The 24,586-nt window shown below is 35.9% G+C and overlaps 3 protein-coding genes across 4 annotated transcripts in view; 2 read left to right on the forward strand and 1 right to left on the reverse strand.

The window, feature by feature from the left end:
• LOC136823022 (leukotriene A-4 hydrolase-like) overlaps positions 1 to 24,586 on the forward strand; it is a 170,381-nt gene that overhangs the window by 78,790 nt on the left and 67,005 nt on the right. The window lies entirely within an intron of this gene.
• On the reverse strand, positions 1,912 to 4,350 carry LOC136823023 (open rectifier potassium channel protein 1-like). Its single transcript, XM_067079324.1, has 2 exons — positions 3,796 to 4,350; positions 1,912 to 3,158 (listed from the first exon to the last, which is right to left on the reverse strand). Exons 1-2 carry the CDS (start codon positions 4,277 to 4,279, stop codon positions 2,305 to 2,307), a joined length of 1,338 nt encoding a protein of 445 aa, XP_066935425.1. The 5' UTR covers positions 4,280 to 4,350; the 3' UTR covers positions 1,912 to 2,304.
• Positions 21,326 to 23,447, forward strand: LOC136823026 (uncharacterized). Its single transcript, XM_067079326.1, has 2 exons — positions 21,326 to 22,613; positions 23,152 to 23,447. Exon 1 carries the CDS (start codon positions 21,354 to 21,356, stop codon positions 22,515 to 22,517), a length of 1,164 nt encoding a protein of 387 aa, XP_066935427.1. The 5' UTR covers positions 21,326 to 21,353; the 3' UTR covers positions 22,518 to 22,613; positions 23,152 to 23,447.

Below are 24,586 nucleotides of genomic sequence, written 5' to 3' on the forward strand. Positions count from 1 at the left end.
ATCTGCAATTTTCTATTCATATATCCCAAATTGTATGATTGAGTTCTTTTTATCACTTTTAGAAAAATAAATTTAATAAATAAAACAACTATGGACACAAATACCAGCTATTCATCAGGTTGTATGACTGTTCAAGAATTGGATCCAAGCATTTTGTTTTCTGCAACAAGAGAGAACAAAGGAAAATGGTGGAAAAAAAAATTCCTTGGAAATCTACAAAAATTGAAAATACAAAACCAGCCGGAAACAAAAGTTGTGATACTGTCTGGCACACACGGAAAAATAGAAGAAGGCGACAAGTTCAAAACTGCTTTAAATGATGTTGAGCGATACAAGGAGCCTCAGTTCTATTACAACGACATGCTTGATAAGGAGGAACTGGAAACGGATCCACGGACCAACAAAATGATTTTTGAAGTTATAGATTTGGCTAATCTGGGAGAGTATGGTCAGAGAAGTGAAAAATTGGCAGCCAAATTAAAAGCGTTTTCTCCAACAGTGGTTATACTTGCTTACTGTCATTCAGTGGAAACAATACGGCGCACAGATGATCCTATTCATGAAGCTTTTATCGATGCGGGATTACTGGAGGATACAACACCACCAATCCAAATTAATGTAGGTAATGGCGTAGGTGGTTTGGAAGAGGACCCACTATTTGGAAACATGAGTTTTGGAGGAGACTTCTCAGAAAGCTCATCTGTATCCAACGAAGAGAGCGGTGCCGAAAAGAAGTGATTAAACATTCACAATTTCATGAGAACAGTATTATAATTCAGCACACGATGCCATAAATTTGTTCAGTTTTTTTCATTTTAAACTATGGGTACTCTTTTGTAAACTGTTTATTTATTTTACACTAACAACAATAACGAACAGCAATGCACTTTATACATTATAATAAGCTTTTGTAGGTATTTTATCCACCTTATCCTTAGCGGGAAATCTTATTTGTTCGAAATACAGAGAGATTTGCATTTTACGATGATTTCCTTTTGATGGGAACTGAGAATGAATTCGAATTAGAAAGTTTCGGATAACAGAAGTTCGAAGTAGCGAAATTCCAATATATTCTATACTTAATCAAACACACTCTTGGCGAAGCTAATGACTATGTTGATTCCTATAGCCACCTTATCCCTAGTTTGCCCTAAACATGCCTTACAACGAGTTAGTGAAGTCATTTATCTTTGTCAGCACTCGCTTATAGTCTCGGACTAAATTAGCCTCAATGGTCTAGAAGTTGTTCCTTAAAGTCAATTTATATTTGTATGAAGCTGGCCGCTGATCTCTCAGAAGTAAGGCAAATTATCTACTTGCTCTATTTAAAATACGGACCATTCGTTTTAATTCTTTTCCAGCATTTTTGACGTCGAAGTGTTCTACATTGATGGTCTACATAATGTAGCTTTAGAAAAAAGACGTTTCGTTGTTAAATGAAAAAACAAATCAACTATAACGTAATGCGCGCTGTTTTGTTTTGATGACTCGTTTTAAAAACTGCAAATCTTTTCGCAATCTCAGCATCTTTTCATAGCGATTTAGACCTCACAGTCTGTTCATCTAAAGAATCCTGCATTGTAACACGCATGCAAAATTTGTCGTTCTTTTAAACCATATGTAGTTAATTCCCGTGAAATACAAAGAGGAATAGATTTGTATGGGTGGGGGTGGTAGACGGCAAAATTTGTCGTTTTTTATGAAATTTGTTGTTCTTTTTGTCTATTTCTAGTAAATGTAGGATTCTTGATAAACCCCCTCTCAATATTTTACCAGGCTTTAAAGAGAACTTGAAATTATAAGTTTGATTACTTTGACTATTTTACATTTTTAAATGGTTTCAAAGTTTTTCCAAAATTTGTAAGGTTTTCGAGTATAGAGAGTATAGAATCTGTAGAAGCTTTATTTTTACCATATCTAGAAGTAAAGAACTAACTTACAATTGCTACTCGGCGTTTCATACACGATGTATGTAACATTACTGTATTCTGAATAGCTACTACACAATTGGTTATATTTTCAAAATGTGATCGACATTGTTCATGTCGTCCATATTCTATGGAAAGCCTTCTCAAGTAGACACCAGACTAGACTAAAATATAATATGAATTTCGCAACGGGGGAGGGGGCTCACTCAATTTACAAACAACCGTAAGTGCAGCTCAAGATTAGACCTTATAGAGAAAATATATTCAAATTCGAGAAGATTACAATGCGCTTTGGAAAAACGCATTCTTTTAAAGGCTTCAAGGTCGCACCTACGGTAGGTCGATTACCTTGTGCCCCCATCCCCAGGTTTTGCACTCAATAGCAAACACCACTCCCTTTATTACAACCTATATATAATTCAGTTTCCGTCACTCTCTGACATCTCATATCCATGTCACGCCTTATTTCTTCTAAACATTGCCTTCGATCACTATCTGCCGGTCTAACATCATTGTTTGTGTTCAGAAAACTAAAAGGAATGACGTAATCTTCATTGTTCTTTCCTTGACCAATAGCATACTGTTTATCGAACTCTCGACCAATCACATTTTGTTTATTCTGCTCTCGTCCAATCGGTGACAACCGTTCTATTGTCTTTTTCGAATCACGTGATTTTGTTGTTGATTTTTTATTCGAATGATGTCGTTGTTTTAGCATGTTTTTAATTTCGTGCATCCCTTTGACGTCGTTTTCTAATTCAGGTTTATTTCCTACCTGACTGAGTTCCGTAAACACCGAAGCAAGTGCTCCAACAGCTAGAATGTAAAGAATAAACGTTGAGATGAAAACGTGAGGCTTTTCTATTGAGTGATGGAAAGAATATGAAAAATCGCCAAACCCAATCGTAGTCAGGGTCATGAAACTCATGTAAATGTAATCCAACAATGTCCCTTCAGCTGGACCCATCAATGGTATATTAGCAACTACAATCAGAGCCCAAAACATTATCGATAGAATGACCAACAGTGAGACGGTTTTGCCTCGCAAATATTGGATATAGGTACGTTTCAGACATTTCAGCTCAAACTTGAGTATCAGTATGTTGGTGAGGGCGGCCAATATTTCGCCCGCGCATGCGTAGAATCGAATGGTGACAGCGATGGCGGGTAGGGTGTAAAATATTGTTGCTATTTTGCCGGTCGACGAATGACATACCACGTATCCGTAGCCTGTAATGAAAAGAGGAAATAGTATTTCGATTTTGTGGGGACTAAAAGAATTGTTCAAGGCAGATAATTATTTACAAAATATTCGAAGAGATGTATAAGATACGGAAAAGAACTTAGCTTATAGAGATCACGATTCGAGGGATCAAAGAATTAGTTCTACATAGAGGGTAGCCGTGATATACTTTAGGCGTACAAACTTTGGTTAGCAGAAACTACTAAATTTAGTCCTTCTCGCGAAAGGAAATTCTTCAAAGGCTAATCGGGAAAGTTTATGATTGCGAAAAAGATGTTTTATTCAGATTCGTAAAAGTTTCTATTCGCGAATGTTTGTACGCGTAAAGTAGAGATTCTACTATTTGACAAGTGTATTCAATAAGAGATCAAGAAGAGATCACTTTCGTTTTGCTTTTGTTTACATTAATCGGTTACCGGACATTTAATCTCACATGTCTCGGTCCTAGTCTTTTTCACTCTATCCATAATGGGGCGCTAGTTATGAACTCTATACTCCAACATCAAACGTAGTTAGCTGAAAGAAGATTTATCAAAATATTGTACATTTACTGTATCCATATTTTTTATCCATCATGGAGAACAACTGCTATGTCCTCTAACAGATCAACAGAAGTCACCCTACCTATTGTAAAAGCAACTGTGATGACATACTCCATCCATCTCATAAAATTATCGAAAGACAAATCACACCTATACTGTGGAACCTGTTTCAATACATCTCCACATATTGTTCGTATTTCTTGTTCAAATAATGAAGAAGAAGAAGTGGTGTTCATAAGTTGTTCTAGTGATATTCCAGATGATGAAATGTTCTCATTTTGTTCTGAATTCTGTGTTGTTCTTGAGGTGTTTACTTTGTTGCAGAGCTGATAGAATCCCTTTTCTAGAAGCCGGTGGGCTGGGGCCGGTACCACATGGTAGCAGTGCTCGATGTAGAAGAATAATAAACTGCCAAGGACTAGATAAGTTGCCAATACGATAAATCTAATACCAAGCTTCCTGAGGTTGGTCCAGATCTCACTCTTGAACTTTTGAATCTCTTTGTTGTAGTACGTACAGGCGTTAGTGTAAAATTCGTCAGAGGGAAACCGTGATTGGTGCTTCATTTTGTTTTTGTTTTTTTTAATTAACTTTGGAGCTCAGCCAGACATGTTGAAGATAGATCTTTATCTATACTAAAATAAAAAATGATACATGAAAGTCTCCATAACTCGAACCTCCATAACTCGTATGTCCTTAGCCTTTCAGTTAAACTGAAAAATCACAATAAGTCGAATAGACAGGTTGCGACAAATCACGCTTTTACTCGAAATTTTTTATGCGCTTGTTACATGACGTTTATTTCTGATTGGTTAGAATTTATTGACACTAATAAAGTTAACATGGGAATAAAATCACTCGAACTCGATTACTCGAGTAATCACATGTTTTGACAGTATTGATATAATTTTGCAACCCGTGTATTTTTCATGACTCGAACAAACTTTAGTTCCGTTTACTTCATCGAGATATACATTCAACTGAATGCCACCTGACTATTGACTATCAAACCGAAGGCAAGAAGCGAATCTTCAACCTTCCACACGCAAGACAAAAAAGAGTTTACGTATTTGCGCTTTTGAGGACGGTAAATTGACTGTAACGATTTGAAAAAACCCGCAGTTCTGCCCCGCAAAATCGAGGATGGTAAAAGTGCTGATTTACCGTCGTCCTCAGTTGGTCAGGGTTTAGGAAAAATAGAACCTTACCGTCTCCGTCGCAGAAAATCACACATTCATAAACTCGGTAAAGAAAGACTCGGATGACGGATTTAATCTGGTACATTCTTTGTTTTCGCATTTTTATTTTTTTTAAATTCTCGTCGTAAATGTTACTTTTCATGCAGCGTTTGTATAAAAACCACGCGGTAAATAAGTGGCTTTTACAAATCCGACTTATGAGATTCCATTCTAGCTTTCCGTTTAATTTGCTGTGTCTGACGCTTGTTCGGAAAGTTACATTTACCTCAAAGTTGCATTTTGCATGTTGCATTTTTTTACCAAAAACAGTTTATCTTGCATCTTAAGGTTATAACGAGAAAAAACTTTGATAGTTTCTGACCATAATAATTCACGCCTTAAAATATCGTATGTTGTCGCACTTTTTTAATTTATATGAAAGTTTATTTCGAAATTTGAAATCTCGTGTTTGTTTGTGATTATTCATTAAAATAATTAAAAAAGATTTGTTGTTATTTGTGTTGGTAATTGTAGTCACGACAAGTCTCAATCTACCTTCTGTACACGTTTTTTATAAGAACATCCAAATTTTTTGAAGCCTTCGAATGTTCTTAACTTTTTGATTTAAGCCTAAAAATGTTCTTAACATGTTCTTATTTTCAACATTTTGTGGGCATTTTTGTCCGTTTTCCTAAGAAATCGGGTGTTTTAGAGTCCCGGAAGCCTTAAAATGTTTTAAACTTGTTCTTAACATTTTGGCCATGGAAGCCTTATGTTCTTATACAGTTTGTTCTTTTATTAAGAAAACAACGTGTATTCCGATGGCGGATTGGCAGCCACCCACGCTAAACCTCTAAAGAAAGCGGACCAATTTCCCATCGGAGAGGAATGATAGTCTGCCTTTGATGTGCCGCATATCCAGTCGGACTAAACGGTCCTTGTGTGTAAGCATGGAAATCTTTTGGTTAGACCCCACAATCCCCTAATCCTTCCATAATTTTCCAGACTTTCAAAGCTTTAACGTGTCAGAAATTTCTACATTGAGTGTCAGATAATACCTCATCGGCCCCGAGGTCGGCTCTTTATACACCGGCCCTTATTGGCGTTATTCTTTGGCTCGTGGCGTAATAAGGGCCGGCGTTAAATTAGGGCCGGCGTAAAAAGGGCCGATAATGTAGTTGGATTCAAAACCGTAAGTTCGAAATCTCAAAGTAATGGAGGTAAAAACTTACTGAAACTAACAACATTTAATGAAGCCTTTAGCTTCTTTTCTCTACTTCCACTAATCTTTCCACTGGCTTCATTCACGTCCCATTTGAGACGAGTTTTCTCATTTAAGGTAAGTGTGATTAATTAAAATCTCAAACTCTCAAAGCTTCATTTCACACTTTGCTGTAAAAAAATACACGTTTTTTATAAGAACAAACTATATAAGAATACAAAAGTTCGATGGCAAAAATGCCAAGAACAAGTTAAGAACATTTTAAGGCTTCACGAACTCTAAAACACCAAATTTATTAAGAAAATGGACAAAAAATACTCAAAAAAATGAAAACAAGAACATGTTAAGAACACTTTTAGGCTTAAAACTCAAAAAGTTAAGAATATCCGAAGGCTTCAAAAACTTTGGACGTGCATACGGTTTATCAACTGTAAAAGTTTCGTTCACTTTGGTCAAGTTGGATCTGGAGGTCGATCTCTCACACTGTTTGGATTTCTTATAGAAGAAAACCTCTTTGGTGAAACAAATTGTATATTTGCCTCGAAAATTAGCAAACTCAAACAAGAACTAGATAATCTTGCCAAAAATAAACATTTTCTTTTTGGTTGATTTTCATTAAGATTTGCCCGATACACATTTTTCTTTATATAAGCAACACCAATTTTCGGCTCAGCTCTGGAGTTGCTAAGAGTTTCCGGATTTCTTAGCTAAAAAGTTGCTTTTAGACTTTGAGCCAAAAAATGCTGGCTTTTTATCTCATCATTTTATCGACCAAAATACATTTTGATGCCAACATATGCCGAAAATGCTTCTTCTTTGGGTATTTTTGCTTGCTTTCCCGGTTCATGTTCAGTTTCAGTGCTAGGCTGTTTAGGCCCAGTTGCTTAGCTTTTTGCCCATTTTATTTTCACTGTTGTATGCTGCTGGTTCTCTTCATGGGATAGCTGACACCGTAACCTCTCCTCTCCCCTCCCAAAAGAGGTGTTTAAGGGAGTAGAGTTCCTGAATTTTTTGGCTGGTTTGGTGTACATATTTTGTAAGAACATGAGGCTTCGATGGCTGAAATATTAAGGCTTTGTTGACTCTAAAACACCCAATTTCTTAGGAAATTGGACGAAAATACTCCAAAAGTGGAAATATTTTAAGGCTTAAAAAGTTAAGAACATCCGAAGGTTTAAAAAATTTTGATAGTTCTCATAAAAAAGACGTGTAGAGTACAAACATTTGAGAAAGTAAATAGGTCTCAAGGAAAGCAAGGAGAAAGCAAAAAAGAAAAATGCTGTGTCCATGTGCTAAGTTTACAATGTCCAGGGAGACTCTTTCACTCTTGTCCAGGGAGACTCTTTCACTCTTGTCCAGGGAGACTCTTTCACCCTTGTCCAGGGAGACTCTTTCACCCTTGTCCAGGGGGGGGGGGTAAACACAACATATACATGCGGGGGGGGGGTAAAAAATCGAAATATTGAGATGTAGATCATGGCAACTCCCTCCCGGAGGGTACTAGGGTTGGCTGATGAGGGGTGTGTGCGGATGCGACCTCCAAAAGCCGACCCTTAGGGAGAATGATTTTCACTGAAAAGGTGACCCTTACCGTCCGCACATACCCAGCACCCATTTTTGCCTAAGTACCCCCCCCCCTCCCGGAGTATTCCCCGGGAATATCCTCCGACCGCAACATGCATTTGAACAATTTTCTTCCTGGTAATGACCATTTCAATTAAAATTTTAACCCTTTCCGGACGCATGATTTCACAGCTATATGACGCAAACAAAAATTTGATTTTTGACTGGCTTCACTAAAATTGCAATAGAAAGTGATTAATAAAAGATATCACGATAAGTAATACCTCGTTTTTTTCATATGTAATAGGGGTTTTGAAAAACCAAAAAAAAAATTTAAATATGGCTGACACCTGGTCACGTGACCCAAAAATCGGCAGATTTTTTTTCGGAAAGGCAAAATTTTTGACTTTGAATAAAGAAATAGAGTAAAAGGCCTTTGCTTTACGCCTTGAACTTTGAATATAATTTAGAGAATTGAATTACTGGCCGGGTAAAAAAAATTTCATGTCAAAAGCTTTCCAAGAATCTGAGTAAAGTGATTTTTTGTCCAAATTTTTGAGCAATTTTTCCCTTACAGATTTAGCCTGAGTAAATTTATAACAAATATTGAAAATTTATAATTCTAGTTGTAAACAAGATATCGAAAAGCGGTTTTTTGCAGGTTACGGGAAATTTATCTCAAAATCATTATTCAAAACCATGTTATTGTATTTTGGCGCGAAAACTGTTAAAATCTTTTACAAAGCTATGGGCCACCCGGTGGCCCGTACGTCATATAGGAACACGATTCATGGGCCACCCAGTGGCCCGTGCGTCCGGAAAGGCGAGCCTGTCACTACTGTTCTCTCTTTAACCACAACAAACTTGAAATGATTTCCTCTCATCTGTTTTCATCATTTCAAACTCAACTGTCATAAAAATGAATTCTATACACTTTACTTGCGTGCAGCTTTGAATATTTTCGATTTCAATCAAGTTGTGAATGGTGTAAATTATTAACGACTCTAAAAAAATTATCCCCAGTTTTTAATGTTTTCTTATATCATTGAATTTTATCTAAATCCTATTTAAAATTTATCCATCAATCTTTTCGATTGAATCGATTGACATTTCCATGGCTCATTTTTGTTCCAATGGATTTTTTTAAACATTCGATTCCTGATAATGGTGACCATGTAATATAAATACCTAGTAGCTTAAGGGTGAAGACTCTACTAGCAATATATTTCTCAGAACATGTTCGCACGTGACGGTTCCGTTTCGCTCTGAAACGGAATGAAGCCATTCTATTGGTTAGAAGTGTAGGCCCGTCGTCAAGAGCTCTAAACCAATGAAAACGCTCAAAAAGCCGTGTAGCCCGCTTTAAAAAAGTAACCGGTTAACAATGGCCAGAATGGCTTCATTTCATTTCGGAGCGAAACGGAACTGTCACGTGCGAGTATGGTCTTAATGCGTTGGAGGACAATTTCATGAATAAATACATCGTTCAAACTTTTTCCGTCTCAATCGGATTTCTGTGTAAATAAAGAGGTATTTTCTGTCTCAAAATTCTGTATAATTCAATATTATGTACTAAATCGCTATTTAAAATCCATTTCCAGTCTCCGTCGAAAAAAAACCTTGGTTTGACCACTGAAATAATACCTGGCATTTCGAACCCACGAAAGTGCCTTCTAAAAAGGCGATAATAGAATCGCCTCATCAGATTATCTTCTTTTCGAATTTTGTGGAGGGTTTGAATACAAGTTAGTGACATAAGAAAAAAAAACCAGGGGTCTTATTTAGACGCCCAAACGGCGAATTTTGCCGGTGCAAGACACGAGAAAAATTACGCTTCACCGGCCTGAAAAGTTCCGTTCGCTGCCTTAAGTACACATTCACGCTAATCAATACACTACCCTTGCTAATGATTCGCAGGGCTAGAATCTAGAATTCGCCGGGGTTAATTTTTCATTCGCCAACCTTTCAAAAGCAAAACAAATCCCCTGTAAAACATTTAAAAAATAACCAATCGGTTGAAAAGCGAACAATACTGATTATTTTGCATTATATTAATCTTTCTTCCTTACGGATACCCACTTTACTTCTGACATGAAATGTATTCCAAAACCCCATCAAAGTTTATGAAATTATAACAAAACTTTGAAAATACCTCCATAGTTTGAAAAGAATTTTCTTTGTCATGGTTTTCTGTTTGTTTTTTTTCGCCAAAAAGGGGACTCGATCTAGTGGTCTGGGAAAGTCAGCCAAATTACACCGGGCCACTCATCAGCACCATTCAGTCTATTAAAAAGCTATAAGTGGTTACCGGGCTATGAATTTTGAAGTTCATTTTATTCAAAAAAACAACATATGAAATAATCATTCGATTCAACTTTAGTTACTAAAAAAATTTGTCAGCAAAAAAAAAATTGTCAATTTTTCAAATAATTTACAAATTCTACAATAGAAAATCAATGTTCTAATATATAAAAGTTTTTAAATCAGAAAATCTTGTCTTAACCATTTTATCTGGTTAAACTGGTAATTAATTTACAAGGAAATGACAAGCCAAGATTCTTCGTCTTTGAGAATGTCAAGGCAACGACTTTAGTTGTTTGACGTCGCTCCTTCCTGGAAAATACACCTTTTCGACCGTAGTCGTGCGACCAGGCGCGTGCCACTTTTATCCCATTAAACTCTATCCAATTCTTTTTTGACATATTTTTCTATTGTCTATAGGTGCGAAAAAAGAACTGAGACGGTTTTAGTGGGATAAAGCGGACAAAAAAATGCCTGCGTGGCAATTGGCGGCTACGATCGAAAAGGTTTATTACTGGGTTCTAATTCTCCACACGTTTCAAAGTCAAGTTGTCTATCTCCTGGAAGGGAGTTAATCTAAAGAATCCTGCATTTACTAAAAATAGACAAAAAGAACGACAAATTTCATAAAAAAAACAAGTGACTGTACCGCAGCTACGTATTCATTCCTCTTTGGTTATCACCGCATGGTTTCAGCCCACTTTTCAGGTGCCCCCATTGAGCATGGGTGCCCCCAGTAATTTAGGTCCCCTTGAAAAATTGCTTTGAGTTAGGTACCCCTATTCAGCAGATAATTTCTTTGAATTGACACTTTTTGTTCTTTTGTCATTCCTAAAATCATGCTCACGCATGAACGCCTGCTAATAAGCTTTGTTGTTATGCTGTAAATCAAAACAATCACATTAGAAAAATATAGCAAAAGATGGCGTGATGGGAAACGAAAGAAAAATTGGATGGGAAACTAGGTGCTGGGGTAAAAAAATTCAATAATTTGAAATATTTTGAAATATTAGATTTGGAAAATATAACCAGCCCCCAGAGACTCCATCAAGACAGCTAGGTACCCTTAATGAATAGGTAACCCCAAAGAATTGCAAGGCATTAGCCCCCCTCTACTAACCTGGCCTAGGTGCCCTTCAGATTTCTGGGGGGGGGGGGCTGATACCATTTCACGCAGTTTCACGGGAATTAACTACGTATGGTTTAACATTTAAAAATTACGCATGCGTGTTACAATGCAGGATTCTTTAGAGGAACAGACTGTTGGTTCTTATCACATCCACCACCAGTATCTTATTATGCTGCTGATTCTTGTAATTGTTTCATTTTCTCGATTTGTTCAAGTTCTTTTTCCACCATTAAACATTTCGGACAGGTCACACTATACTTTTTGCGGGCATTATAAATCTTTGCTATACAGCAAAGACCACTCCGCTTACTAATCAATCTCACTGAAACCTCTTGTAGAAGCAAAAGTAACAATGACATTTCAACGTAATGTAACAATATGTAAATCCCATAAGCCACTGGTTTCTGGTTGACCATTTCCCAGGGTTCTTTGTGTCCGAAAATATCCAATTGGTGCCCGATGAGCATAATTTCAGACATTGTTTGAAAACAAGCTTCAGAAAATGATGATATATCGTCTATGAAAATAGTTTCGAAAAAAGCAGCTAGAATCAACCAGAAAATTACAAAGAGGACGAGAATAGAGAAACAGAATTTAGTCTGTTTGTTTAGTACGGCGTTTCGTTTAAGTACGTGCGTTTCAAATGCGTAGATACAGATTTTGATTCCCGTTGACGTGAACATTGATCCTACGATATACGTGGTTACGTTTAACGTGATTGCAATGACGTTATAGAACATCACGAAAACTTTACCTTTCCCTGATAAAGTGATTTGCGGTGTTTGACCTAGAAATTGAAAAATAACGAAGTGTTGTATTATAGAAACCGTGACATTTTTTCGCGGGACGCAACCGCACATGGTTAGTAAGAAAGTAGATAGAATTTTGAGACAGTTTTGAGAGTGGGTCCGTGAAGGTGGTGGTCAAAAGGTGGATGTTACAGGGCGCCCGAAAGTGACATTATAATCTTTCACTTAAGTTACACAGGCCAACGGTCTAACGATACCTTAACTATGCTAGGATAAAATGATTGTTTAGCTATTGCCCACTGAAACTTCGATTTGTTTTTTTTGCACTTTTTTCCTTGACTCGATAACCCTATGAAGAGGTTTCAATTCACTCTTCGATGGATATTAGGAACAAACCCCTATGACCAGGGACAAAAAAACTCGCTAATTCAAGCTCAAAATGTATCAAACTCAAACGGGAACTCAAAATACAGATGCTTCAGATTCGGATTATAGAGAGTATTTTAAGAGGGTTACCTATGACGGGAACTGAGAATTAGTTGGAATTATAGAAAGATTTGAAAAGTAGAAACTCGAATTTTTGAAAGTCCAATGGCAATCTGCAAGGAATCCAAGGCAACTTACCTAATGCCTTACTGATGCTGTTTGTGTAATAAAACCATTTAGTGAATTTGAGCCAAGATAATGAACATTGAATCCTATCAATGTCTATGTTGACAATCGGTGTCTTCTCCAAAAAGTTTTGGCAGATTTGATGCAGATCAGTCTTTAAGTGTGCGCTGTCTGTTGTGGCATTAAGTCTGGCAAGTTTGTCACAAACCTGAAATATAAGTGTTTATGTAGATAATGTACACTGAGAATATCTTTATTTATAGTCTTAATCATTTTTGGACCTACCTCCGGGTACCCCGGTGGAGGTTCTATAAATTAACCCATGTCCGTTCGTTCGTTCGTTCGTTCGTTCGTTCGTTCGTTCGTCCGTCCGTCTGTTACCAGCTTTTCTCAGGATTGGCTCATTAGTTTTTTCTGATTTTTTGCACAATGATGCAAAATGGCAATGCCCAGAACGTGACGGAGCCTGATTTTTGAGAAAAAATTTATTTGGGCAAATTTGGGCCAAAAACTACCTAAAAATAGGGTTTTTTGGACTTTGTGCAAAATCCTGTTATTACTTTTTTCTGATTTTTTGTACAAAGATGGAGGGCAAGATTCTCTAAAGAATGGCTGAATTGGTTTTTCCCAGAAAATTCTTATTCGCCTTAAAAAACGGATTTTCGTATTTTGGGGAAATTCCCTTTAACCAAATAAGAAAATATAGCTTTTCTCAATGTTGACTCATTATTTTTTTCTGATTTTTTGCACAATGATGCAAAATGGCAATGCCTAAAATGTGTCGGAGCCCGATTTTTGAAAAAAAATTATATTTTGGCAAATTTAGGCCAAAAACTGCCTAAAAATAGGGTTTTTTAGACTTTGTGTAAAATCCTGTCATTACTTTTTTCTGATTTTTTGTACAAAGATGGTGGGCAAGATTCTCTAAAGAATGGCTGAAGTGGTTTTTCCTGGAAAATTCTTATTCGCCTTAAAAGACGGATTTTCGTTTTTTTGGGGAAATTCCCTTTAACCAAATAAGACAATATAGCTTTTCTCAATGTTGACATAATTTTTTTCTGATTTTTTGAACAATGATCCAAAATGGCATTGCCCAAAATGTGACGGAGCCAGATTTTTAAGGAAATTGTTTTTGGGCAAATTTGGGATAAAAACAGCTTAAAAGGTTTTGGGTCTGAATGGTTTAAGTGATTTTAGTATTTGGGGAAATTCCTTTTTACCATTTTACATTATTCAACACATAAGCTTTATTTTTCCATTCTGAATTTTTGTACAATTATTGTCACTTTTTTCTTATTTTCATCTGATGTTAATCATTAGGTAGGTCCATTCAGCATGCTGCTTGTTATTCATTTTTTTCTCTAATAGTAAGTAAGTTTGCGACCGCAGTCGAGGGAGACTCGAAGGCTCCTCTTTCAATAGCTGTCTACCCGAAGGTAGGGGAGGGTGCCACTCTTTCTCCCTGGATTACTTCACTTACCCTTGATCCTTCTCTTAATTGCTGAGCATCAAGCAGAGATGCACCAAATACCATTTTGGGAATCTTTGGTATGATCCGGCTGGGGGTTGAACCCACAACCTTGCGCACCGTAGGCGGATGCTCTACCACTGCCCTACGGTTTATTTAATACTTTCTGCAAAAAAACCACTTTCCTACAAAGGTACTTTCTGCAAAAATACCACTTTTTATCCCTCTGCTTGATACTCAGCCATGTAGAAAACAATCAAAGATAAGAGGATCAACCCAAGAAGAAAGGGTTACTCCCTCCCCTACCTTCCGGTAAATGGCTATCAAAAGAGAACCCTCGGGTCATCTCCAATCGCGGTCGTAGACTTCTTCAATCGCGGTCGTAGACTTCTTCAATATCTGAAAAGTAGCTCTAGCTCGACGGACGTAAAATACTATGATTTTTTTCAATACCTTGAAAGTAGTGCTTTGCGAATCTCTGTATCGGTCAATTGGTTGAGGTATTGGATTCTCATTATCACCACATTCTTCGATCTCAAATAAGCATAATGCTGCAGTACAAAGCAATGTGAAATCCACCAACAAAATCAAAAGTAATGCTTTACTGTAATTCTTGATTTCTATTTTGAACACGTGGATATGTTCTCTTAACGTCGCCATAGATGTTGACGGTTGGTTTGTCTTGGGTTGATTTGTTTGCTGATTTTCTCTGTGAAAAAAAGAGGTTTTTCATTTATGGTTAAGTTACGTCATTGCCGCCATTATGGAAGCAAACACCTTTGGCTGGGACAAATTTTCCCCAAAACTTACTTTTCGAGGATTAGCCATAATTTCATGCCAAACTTATATCTATCGACTCACACTTACTTCTCAGCCGTCTAACTACTTGATTGGTTTCTACTTCTAATCTAGGTCATAGTTCAAATACCCGGGGAGGGGTACTAGGGTTGGCGAATGAGGGGTATGGTACGTACGGGACCTCCGAAAACCGACCCTTAGAGAGACTGATTTTTGCTGAAAAGGTGACCCCTAGAGAGACTTTTTGAGTTTTTTTTTCGATTTTTGAAAAAAGTAATACCCTTAGACAGACTTTATTACAATTTTTTCTCTGGAAATCAAAAGATTTCCTAAAAATCCTGAATTTTCCGACCCTTAGAGAGACTTATTTAAAACTTTCTGATTTTTCCGACCCTTAGAGAGACTTTGAAAGGTGAAAAAACCGACCCTTACCGTCCGCACATACCCATCATCCATTTTTGCCTAATACCCTCGGGGTCAAATAGAAAGTTAAATAATTGGTTTATTCCTCATTTCGAAGCCTATCTCGCCCTTGATTTTATTTTTTCTGTTTTCCCGATTTTTTCGTTAGTCAACAAAAATGTTTACTACCTTTTTGGAAATCACGACGTAACACGACATTTGAAAAAAAAATCATTTCTTATTTCTTCATTTCTCAATCTTTCAAATTCAAAATTTCAAACTCAAAAGTACCTTCCCAATGGTAATAGTTAATACACGTTTAATATCACGTTTTTTTATATAGAAGAAGAAGTTTTTTATACAAGAACAAAAGGCTTTGATTGCCAAAATGTTAAGAACAAGTTAAGAACATTTTAAGGCTTTGCGGTCTCAAAAACACCCGAATTCTGGGGAGAATGGACAAAAAATACTTACAAAATGGAGAAAATAAGAACATGTTAAGAACATTTTTAGGCTTAAAACTCAAAAAGCTAAGAACATCCAAAGCCTTCTAAGAATTTCGATGTTTTTATAAAATTAATTATTTTGCCTAATTATTATCCAAACTCGAGATATTTAAGTTACAAGTTTTTGGCTTTTAGGATGAAAACAATGGAATTTCAACGTAAGAACCATGTAAGAGCCCATTTAAAAAAATTCTAAATTTTGATATCTCGATTTTGGAAAAATTGTTACACAAAAATACTTTGAAGTTTTACTAAGGAGCACAGAAGGTTTCTGTAATCTAAAAATCTCAAACCATCTGGTTATCGCTTTAATCTCATGGTTGATTGAAATTCGATTGACGTTTTTGCTTACGTTAATTTGTAATTTCCCGCGAACTTGTAATTTCCCTCCTAGCTTTTGTAATTTCCCTCCTAGCTTTTGTAATTTCCCTCCTAGATTTTGTAATTTCCCGCAAAAGTGAAATTTTCATCGTTTGGAAATTCATCACCTTTTTCGAATTTCTTACTAACTTTCAAGGCTTAAGTAAATGGAATACTATCCAATTAAGACTCGATTCGCATTTCTATGACTTTTTTGAGACCTCTTTTTAAAGATTCAGATTGATTTCCAGTGTCAAATTGACGTCCTCGAGAATTGTTAGAATTTCAATCCAAACCATGAGATTAACCAGGAATCTCATGCTTGTTTTCGTAAAATTCTGGATAAATTACCCTCGGTCAAATTTCGAAATGTTTTAAATTTCCCTCGTTGCACTCGGGAAATTTCAAAGAATTTCAAAATTTACCTCGGGGAATTTATCCCGAATTTCCCTCATAACCATGAGATTACTAGTACTAATTACTCGTTCAGCATATAAATTGGATATATAATAACCAACCATTTATAGCTGACACCACTTGAAAATAGACTGGTTTTTTGTTTCTGATGTTCAATTTCAAATCCCTTCTTAGTCAATGATCAGTAAACTCTAGTTTTTTCGAGCGTCCATTATTCGAATCTTTCTATAATTCGAATCTTTCTATAATTCGAATTTGTTTCCAGTCCCCATCAAAGAAAAACCCTATTAAAATACTTTCTATTTAATATTCAAATCTCTGTGGGAAAAGTTGTTTATAATTGACTAAACCATCTCAAATAATTATGGTCTAATTAGATGTCTTCTCGAAAAAGTTGAAGAGCGAAACTCATTGAACCTTCAATCTTCAATCTCAGACAACAAAAAAAGGCCTGAAGACTTTTCAAAAATTCATTTCCTTCAATGTCGAGTGAATTTGGCTTCTGCAGACTCTCCAAATTCAATAAAAACAACATTGGCTCTGGTAAAAATGATTATATATATAAAATGAGCTTATTTTGAAAATTTTCATGCATTGTTGGAAAGTCTACAACCTTTTGTCCGTGATTATATGATTCGAGCAATTAAGATCCCCATTCCCAGCTGGCACACAACGTTGTTTTAACGTTTATTTAACGTTCACAACGTCCATATAACGTTAGATAAACGTTGAAACAACGTTGTGTGCCAGCTGGGTTTCAAGTTCGAATAAGCAAGAGTCAACTGTGTAGACATCATATTTGCCAGGACCAACAGACAACAGATTGAAAATGAAAATGTCATCATCTAATTTATTTTCTGTCTTTTTTTTTCTCAGACTTTTTTTTAGTCCTCCTCTTCACTTTTTCATTTTTCTTCTCTTTATATCTTCATTTTCATCTTCATTTTCATCGTTTTGTCTTTTTACATTCTCGCTAACGTATTATAACAAACTTTATCTTTTTTAGTCTTTTTTAGTCGTCTCTCTATATTTTATCCCTTTCCAATCTTTTACCAAATCTCCTCTAAAGATCAAAACTTCGCCTTGAAATCTTTTTTTCTTTAAGAAAATCAATTATAAGAATCACATAGGTGAAGGGATATACCTTGCAAAATTTATGAGGGAGTGCAGACGTTTATGACATATTCATTATCTTTTGATAAAACAAAGACAATAATTACAGTGTCGCAAAAACCGCTCTCATCCATAAACTTTGCAGGGTATCTCGCTACGCCTATGCTGATCAAATCATGAAAACTAATAAAGATTTTAAAATGAAGATTTAGGTTCGATATAGTTTTTGAGTAGATAGCCTCCCTCCCGGAATTTCAGAATCTTTGATATAAAAGGCTTTGTATTTTTTAAATTTTGATGATATGATTTTACTATAAAGAACATTTGAGTCGTTCATTCTTACAAAAGAAAACTTGTCTCTTAATAATTTCTTTTTTTTCCAATTTGTTTGAATTGTCAATATAAACTTATGATGTCTGTTCGCTTTTCGTAATACTGTACTCCCTACTTTGTCACCATAATACACCCTTCAGTTATCTTTCACTGTGAAAAGGTCGAAACCCGGGGGGGGGGGCAGCTGGGCAAAAGGACCGACGGGTATGTGCGGGTACTAAGGGTACCTTTTCCAATATGTTTAAAATGCACTGTAAGGGTCGGAAAAACTAGAGATGCACTGTAAGGGTAGAAATTTTAGAAAATTCTTGAAAAATCTAGATATTTTGACCAAAAATGCTAGAATTTTGACCAATTTTTGCACGAAAGGGATCGAAAATTTGGGGGGAAATGCACTCTAAGGGTATGATTTTCACTGATTTTTGCTGCACTGTAAGGGTGCAATTTTAAAAGCCAATTTTTGGCCCGCACATACCGTCAGTCCGCAAACCCAGTGCCCCCCCCGGGGGTCGAAATAAACTCGGGAAAAGGTGTATAAGACTAAAAGTCTAGATTTGATCTCTTTGTCTTTCACTACACGCTCTAAAACATCCATTGGAAGCCTTCAGATGTTCTTAACACTTTTGGACTTTTAATCCTTAAAAAATTGGTGTTTGGAGTCTGCAAAACCCTTAAAATGTTCATAAATTGTTTCTTAATATTTTGGCCATCGAAACCTTCTCTTCTTATATAGTTTGTTCTTATGATAAAATTATGTGTATGCTTTGCAAAGAAGTGTCTATTAGATGAAAACAAATCAAAACATCTTTAAATGGCTTTGTTATTTTTTTGAATATGATTGAAACTTACGTATGTTTTCAGCTCTATTTTACTATTCTTGGTAAAGCGGCTTAAAAATTTTGAAGGCGTTTTCTAAAGAGAGTAGAATTTGCAATAGATATACTTTTTTTATAAGAACAAAATTTTCGAAGGACCCACACCTTCAATTGGAAAGTGGGGGCCAATGAATATAGAGTCTAAAGAGGGGCAACCAAATATTTCTACTTTGCAAAAAAGTGGGTGGGGGAGAGGTAAAATATAAATAAACTCTTATTTTTTTAGAAGATTTTGAGCCTTATTGTTCTTATAAAAATGAAAGAGTGTATACAAATATCCACAATAAAGCTTTAATGAAATTTTCAAAAATAATCTTAAAGTCATAATACTCTCTTTCACTGAAGTACAACAATTTTAATTCTTATCTTTTCAAATTTTAAGCAATTTTAATTCTTATCTGTCATGTTATGACTAGGATATTATTTCGTAGGCGAGACAGTTCTGATTAACCAGCTTTTTTGGAGGAGTGGAAATAATGCGAACTAACATTATAATAACATAAAGATTGACCAAAATACTATAAGAACACGCTTTTTTTATAAGTATACACTTTATAAGAATGTCCATGATGAAAATAGCCAAAAAATTAAGAATAATGCTAAGAATATCACCATCATGGAAATTACCCCAAGTAAGGCTCGATCCTTTCACAAAAATGCCATTTTTATGCTTGAGACGTATGTACTGAATGTTAAATCTAGTCTGAATAAGGATCCTAACCTAAGAATGTTGAAAGAATGTTTTAGGATGATTTTCTCAAAAAGGTTAAGAATATCCATGATGAAATGGATTTACACCATTCTTAACCATTGATCCACCATTATTAAAAAATTAAGATTTGTTGTGTAAAATTCATTTTTCCTTGTCAAACGAAAAACCTTGCTTCGGTCACTGCTCTGTTTTTTTCCCTGCATTTTGCCTCCTCAGCTCAGGGCCGGCGAAACTGGGGGGGGGGGGGGGGGGGGGCCGGGGGGGGGCCATGGCCCCCCCACTTTTTTGCTAAGAAAGGCCCGTCGGCGCCAACCATAGTGGCGCCTCCTTAGACACTTACTATTTGGCCCCTCCACTTTCAAAATTGATTCGCCGGCCCTGCAGCTACGCTTAAGTGTAACTAACATCAGAGGTTCCACAGATCGTTTGGAGTTGCGTATTGTTTATTGGAAATCTTTAATTGTTTTCTTAGGTTTCATACTCAGGATGAGAATGATGCATTCAACTGTTATACATTTTCATTGCCATTCTTATACGATTTGAAATAAACATTATTTCGACAGTATTATCATTTTCATTCTCATCCATCAGAAAGCGTCAAATGTAAAAAGTCTTCTACAATTTTCAGCGGATACCTTTTTAAGGCTATAAGTATTAAATAAAGTTACCAAGTGTCCCGCATGATTTCAAAAAATGAAGTCCTCAAAAAAAACAAAGGAACCTCTAGATACAATCCGTCGTCATGATTGCGGCGCGTTCTAGACGCGTTCTGGATTTGAAAAAAAAGTGGATTCACTTTTTCTTGCCTGGGAAAGATTAGAGATTCTACTCTAGCCCTTGTGGGGCTTTGAAATTATTGGTTCAAGTACCCGCTTCACAGGGAAATGGAATTCTTGTTGTACTACCCTTACACACTTTTAAGAAACATGAGGCTCAGAATGCCTAAAAACTAAGAAACATCTAAGATACATGCTGAGGCTTAGCCTCGAAATCCAAGCGTTTAACTTTATTCACAGTCTAGTTTATGATTTTTTTTGCTGCTTGTTTAACACTTGGCGCAGGTAACTCGTCTGCAGAGAGATTTTTCCATACAATGCATGTTCGGCCTGATTGGCCAGCTTTCGGCGTATTACTTAGCAGTACTTTCGTGCGCGTTTTGATGATTTCGATGCGCGCGTATAATTTATAGAAAAAGCTGACTCTGCAGAAAAAAGGAAAACAAATAAAAATGAAAACATAGATTCATTTTAAAACAAAATGGCTGTTGGCTGATGTTTTGATGTGGTTCTTAATAGTCTTTAGAGCTTGCCTGGGTTTCCAAAGTTCAGGAAGTCTGTTAACAAGGGTCCACACACAGACTGTTTGTAACATTCTGTGTCAGACTAATCTACCTGCACCAAGCTCTATAATCTTAGAACTTTGTGAGGTGAGGTATTTTTTGTTTTTTCTAAGATTATGAGCTTGGATTCCCAGGCTAGCAGAGGCTGAGAATGAGAAAATAATATTTTTTATTTCGGTTTTTTTAAGAACCTTCCAATCAAAACGAATGTTTTTTTTCCTTTACATGAAAAATAGGCTGATTATGTCAAAAAGTTTGGAAACATGTAAGAAACATTTAAGGCTCAAAAGGCCGATTTCTTAAGAAACATTGAAAGTGCTTGGTAAAACAAGTTTCTTTAAAAAAGGAAAACGTGTATTGTAATTAATTTATAAACAATAAAATGACATTATTGGCGTCTCATTATCGTTTTGGTAATGAGTAAGTAATTAGTCCATTATTTCTTTCAAAACACTTTCTGAAGGGACTTTCCTAAATAATGGTATAAATCTTGCAAGAAAAGCATTTAATACATTTACTCACTCTTTTCACAACAACAGAAATTCTTCTCGAGTATTTACAAAATGGTCCGTATCTCCTTTTTGGTGACTTGTTTTCTCTTCATATTGATATCCCATTGCAAAGCTGATGGGTTCCAGTTTGAAGAATTTGGAATGTTAGCTTGCACACAAAGAAATAATATAACCATTATTGCTGATGGTATTGGGTTGGATTTTCTGGATGACCTCTTGCAACGCCTGGAACCTTTGACACGGAACGAAGATTGCTTCACCATCAATGTATACCTTCCTAAGGATGGTTTTGTTGTTCAATGGCGACCGAACTTCAATGTCAATCATTTTGAAAGGAATCTTTTTCGCAGCAGATACTTCTCGAATGTAATTCGTGAAAGCGATATTGAAAGTTTCTTGAAGCGTCTTTATAACGAAGAAGTGAGGGGAGGCGACACAGTCAAACAGACATTGGTTTATTTATTTGTAGGTTTGAGTATGGGAGAAAAAATATTGCAAAGGCTTCAAGATGATCGACTATGGAATATCATTCTACACTGTCAAACTCTTTGTCCACTTCCAAATTGGCTGCCAATCTATCGCGGTTTCTTTTTATATCTATATGAATCTTTACCTGCAGAGATGATGAATGTTATCCTCAAAGATCTACTTGATGTGATAAAAGAGCCAGACTTCAACCGATATGAATACATGTACCAATACCTTCTCTCTAGAGATGACCTGTTTAATGAAACTTGCATGACTGGAATTACTATGATCAATATCTACACATTGATCTTCCCTAATGATGTTTATATTCCGTATTTCGTTGCCTTATTGAAAAAAGTCAACGCTTTGCGTGAAATAAAAAAGACACAAACGCTGAGGATAAAGATATACCCAAGCTTTTTATACCTCTTTACTAATACTTCTTTACTATTTAGGAATTATATAAATGGTAAAAAAATGTTTGAAAGGTTTGGGCCTGATTTGATAATCACTGACTTGGAACCGAAAGAACGTGATGTCATTTCTTTTTATATCCAAGATCAGAACTTTAAACTACCAGATAAAGTATGTAAAGCTCTTTCGCAACCAAACACCAACGGTTACCGATGGGCATCTTTGGATTCCTTAGATTGTCGCAATGCTGTGAAAATGAAAACATTTGAATCAATAGATGATCTTATAGCCATGATGAACGAAGATTTTTGTAGAAGACAAAAATTAAATTGAAATATTTCAGGAATGTTGTATCAATGTTGTGAAAATAAAAACGTTCGAAACTTTTTATGATCTTATAGCCATGATGAACGAAGATTTTTTTGAAAGGTGAAAATGGCATAAAAACATCTTTATGTCACCTTCCCGATTTGTTAATTATGTTGTAGCACTCATTAACTTTTTTGTTTTGTAAAAATTATTTTTAAATCTACCTCTGTGGTCCTCTGAATCTACCAGCCTTTCTCGAAATTGGCTCATTATTTTTTTCTGAATTTTTTACTCAATAGACCTTTTCATAAATTACGTCACCAATATCACTTGCCTCGTATTCAAACAATTACCATGGTGATTATGTCCCTTGAAACATAAAATTATTTTTTTATGAATAAAAAGTAGTTTTGATAAAATTCACTAGGACTTAATATCATCATGATGGCGAAAAACGAGACAAGTGATGTTCGTAACGTAATTTATGAAAAGGTCTATACAAAATGGCAGTACCCAAACTTACTAATCAAACAAATAAAGTTTCTTAAACTCAAAAATACGAAAACATTAATGAACATTTAATTGGCCGTGATGATGTTTATGTTTTTGTTAGTAGTATTCACTGTAGAGTTTTTCAGTTTTCACGTGTCCTCTTGAGTCTACTTTTGTTTAGTGTCCCTTTTGTTTGGAGTGTCTTTTGTATTCCCGAATTTTGTTTTATATGTCATTTGTAATTCCTCTAGGAAAATTAGGATATGTTTATTAATTGTAATTTTGTACATAGAAATCAGTTCAACACTGAGAGACGCGAGTGAGTGTCTTGTGAGTGAGAGGTGCGTTTTACTAAAGTTTAATTTACTGTGCGTTGTCGTCTTTTTTTGTCTTATTTTAGTTCTTAATGGTTTTGAAGCATTTTAGGTTTGTTTCAGCTCAAAAATTGGTGTTTGTCTTTTACATTTTCTGGTGTCTGTTTTCTGTTTGGTTTCCTTAAAGGCTTGGGGACACGAGAAGTTTTTTCGCGTTGGTGCAATGCAACATGCTCCATCCCACCAACCGGAAACGATTTATCGTGTCACCACCCTATTTTTCTTTTAATACATTTGTGCTTCTCTCACTTTTGTCCCTGGAACAATGGAGCAAAATTCATTCGAATCAATTTTGCTCCATTGTCTCAGGGACAAAATCAGCGTGTCTTTTGGGTATCCAGCTCACTTTTTGTCCCATGAAACAAAAAAAGAAACCATGAGACACGCACTTTTTTTCTTGTGTTGGTGGGATGGAGCATGTTGCACTGCACCAACACGAAAAAAACTTCTCGTGTCCCCAAGCCTCAAGTTAGGTTCCTTTTTAAAGCTGAGATATTTCGACTAATCAAACTATTCAAAACATCTTTGTCCTCCACTCACAAAGACGGAGGTAACTCACAGACGGGAATATTATACACAATGAGTATCTTACTCTCTCTAATTCGAACTCGAAAGGGGAATCGAATTATAGAAAGTATTTGGATCAAATTGAATCTAAACTTTTAAATTTAGGATCTTTTAGGATCTAAACCTTACATCATTATATGTCCATATTTAAGTTTTTAAAATATTTTCTCAAAATGTAAACCGTGGCATCAGATGGAACCTAATAGTGAGATATTCCTTTATGAAAATCCTCCAAAAAGGTTTGAACAGACCGAACAAATACTTCTCATTCTGCTTGATAAATTTTCAGAGAATATCTTCTTAATCAAGTGGTTGAGAACTTTTAGGATACTACCCTCAATGCCGTAGGAAGCATTTTCATATTGGGGGGGGCTGAAGTTCAGTGACACCGCGAGGGCCAACCATGGTTTGGCCCGAGGGGGGAAATTTTGAAAATTTGAGCTCTAGACTGCTTAAAATACACTCAAAACATGCACATAAAAGACAATTATGACAAATCAAAAAAGAAAAACTTTGCATTTTGCAAAATAACCATTTTTGAAAAAATTATTGGGGGGGGGCATAGCCCCCCCTTGCCCCCCCAGTTACTACGGCACTGACCCTACATCATCACAAATCCCAAACCTAAGCTCTTTAAAATATTTTCTTAAAATATAAACC

This window comes from Clytia hemisphaerica, unplaced genomic scaffold (genome assembly GCF_902728285.1).
Source record: "Clytia hemisphaerica strain Z4C2 unplaced genomic scaffold, Clytia hemisphaerica genome assembly, whole genome shotgun sequence".
Taxonomy (NCBI): domain Eukaryota; kingdom Metazoa; phylum Cnidaria; class Hydrozoa; order Leptothecata; family Clytiidae; genus Clytia; species Clytia hemisphaerica.

Excerpts from the sequence above, each read along its gene's own strand:
- LOC136823023 (XM_067079324.1), bottom strand. The coding sequence starts at position 4,279 with ATGAAGCACCAATCACGGTTTCCCTCTGACGAATTTTACACTAACGCC. Across the intron at positions 3,159-3,795 it reads CACAGTTGCTTTTACAATAG|GCTACGGATACGTGGTATGT; the intron begins GTAGGGTGACTT and ends TTTTCATTACAG.
- LOC136823026 (XM_067079326.1), top strand. The coding sequence starts at position 21,354 with ATGGTCCGTATCTCCTTTTTGGTGACTTGTTTTCTCTTCATATTGATA.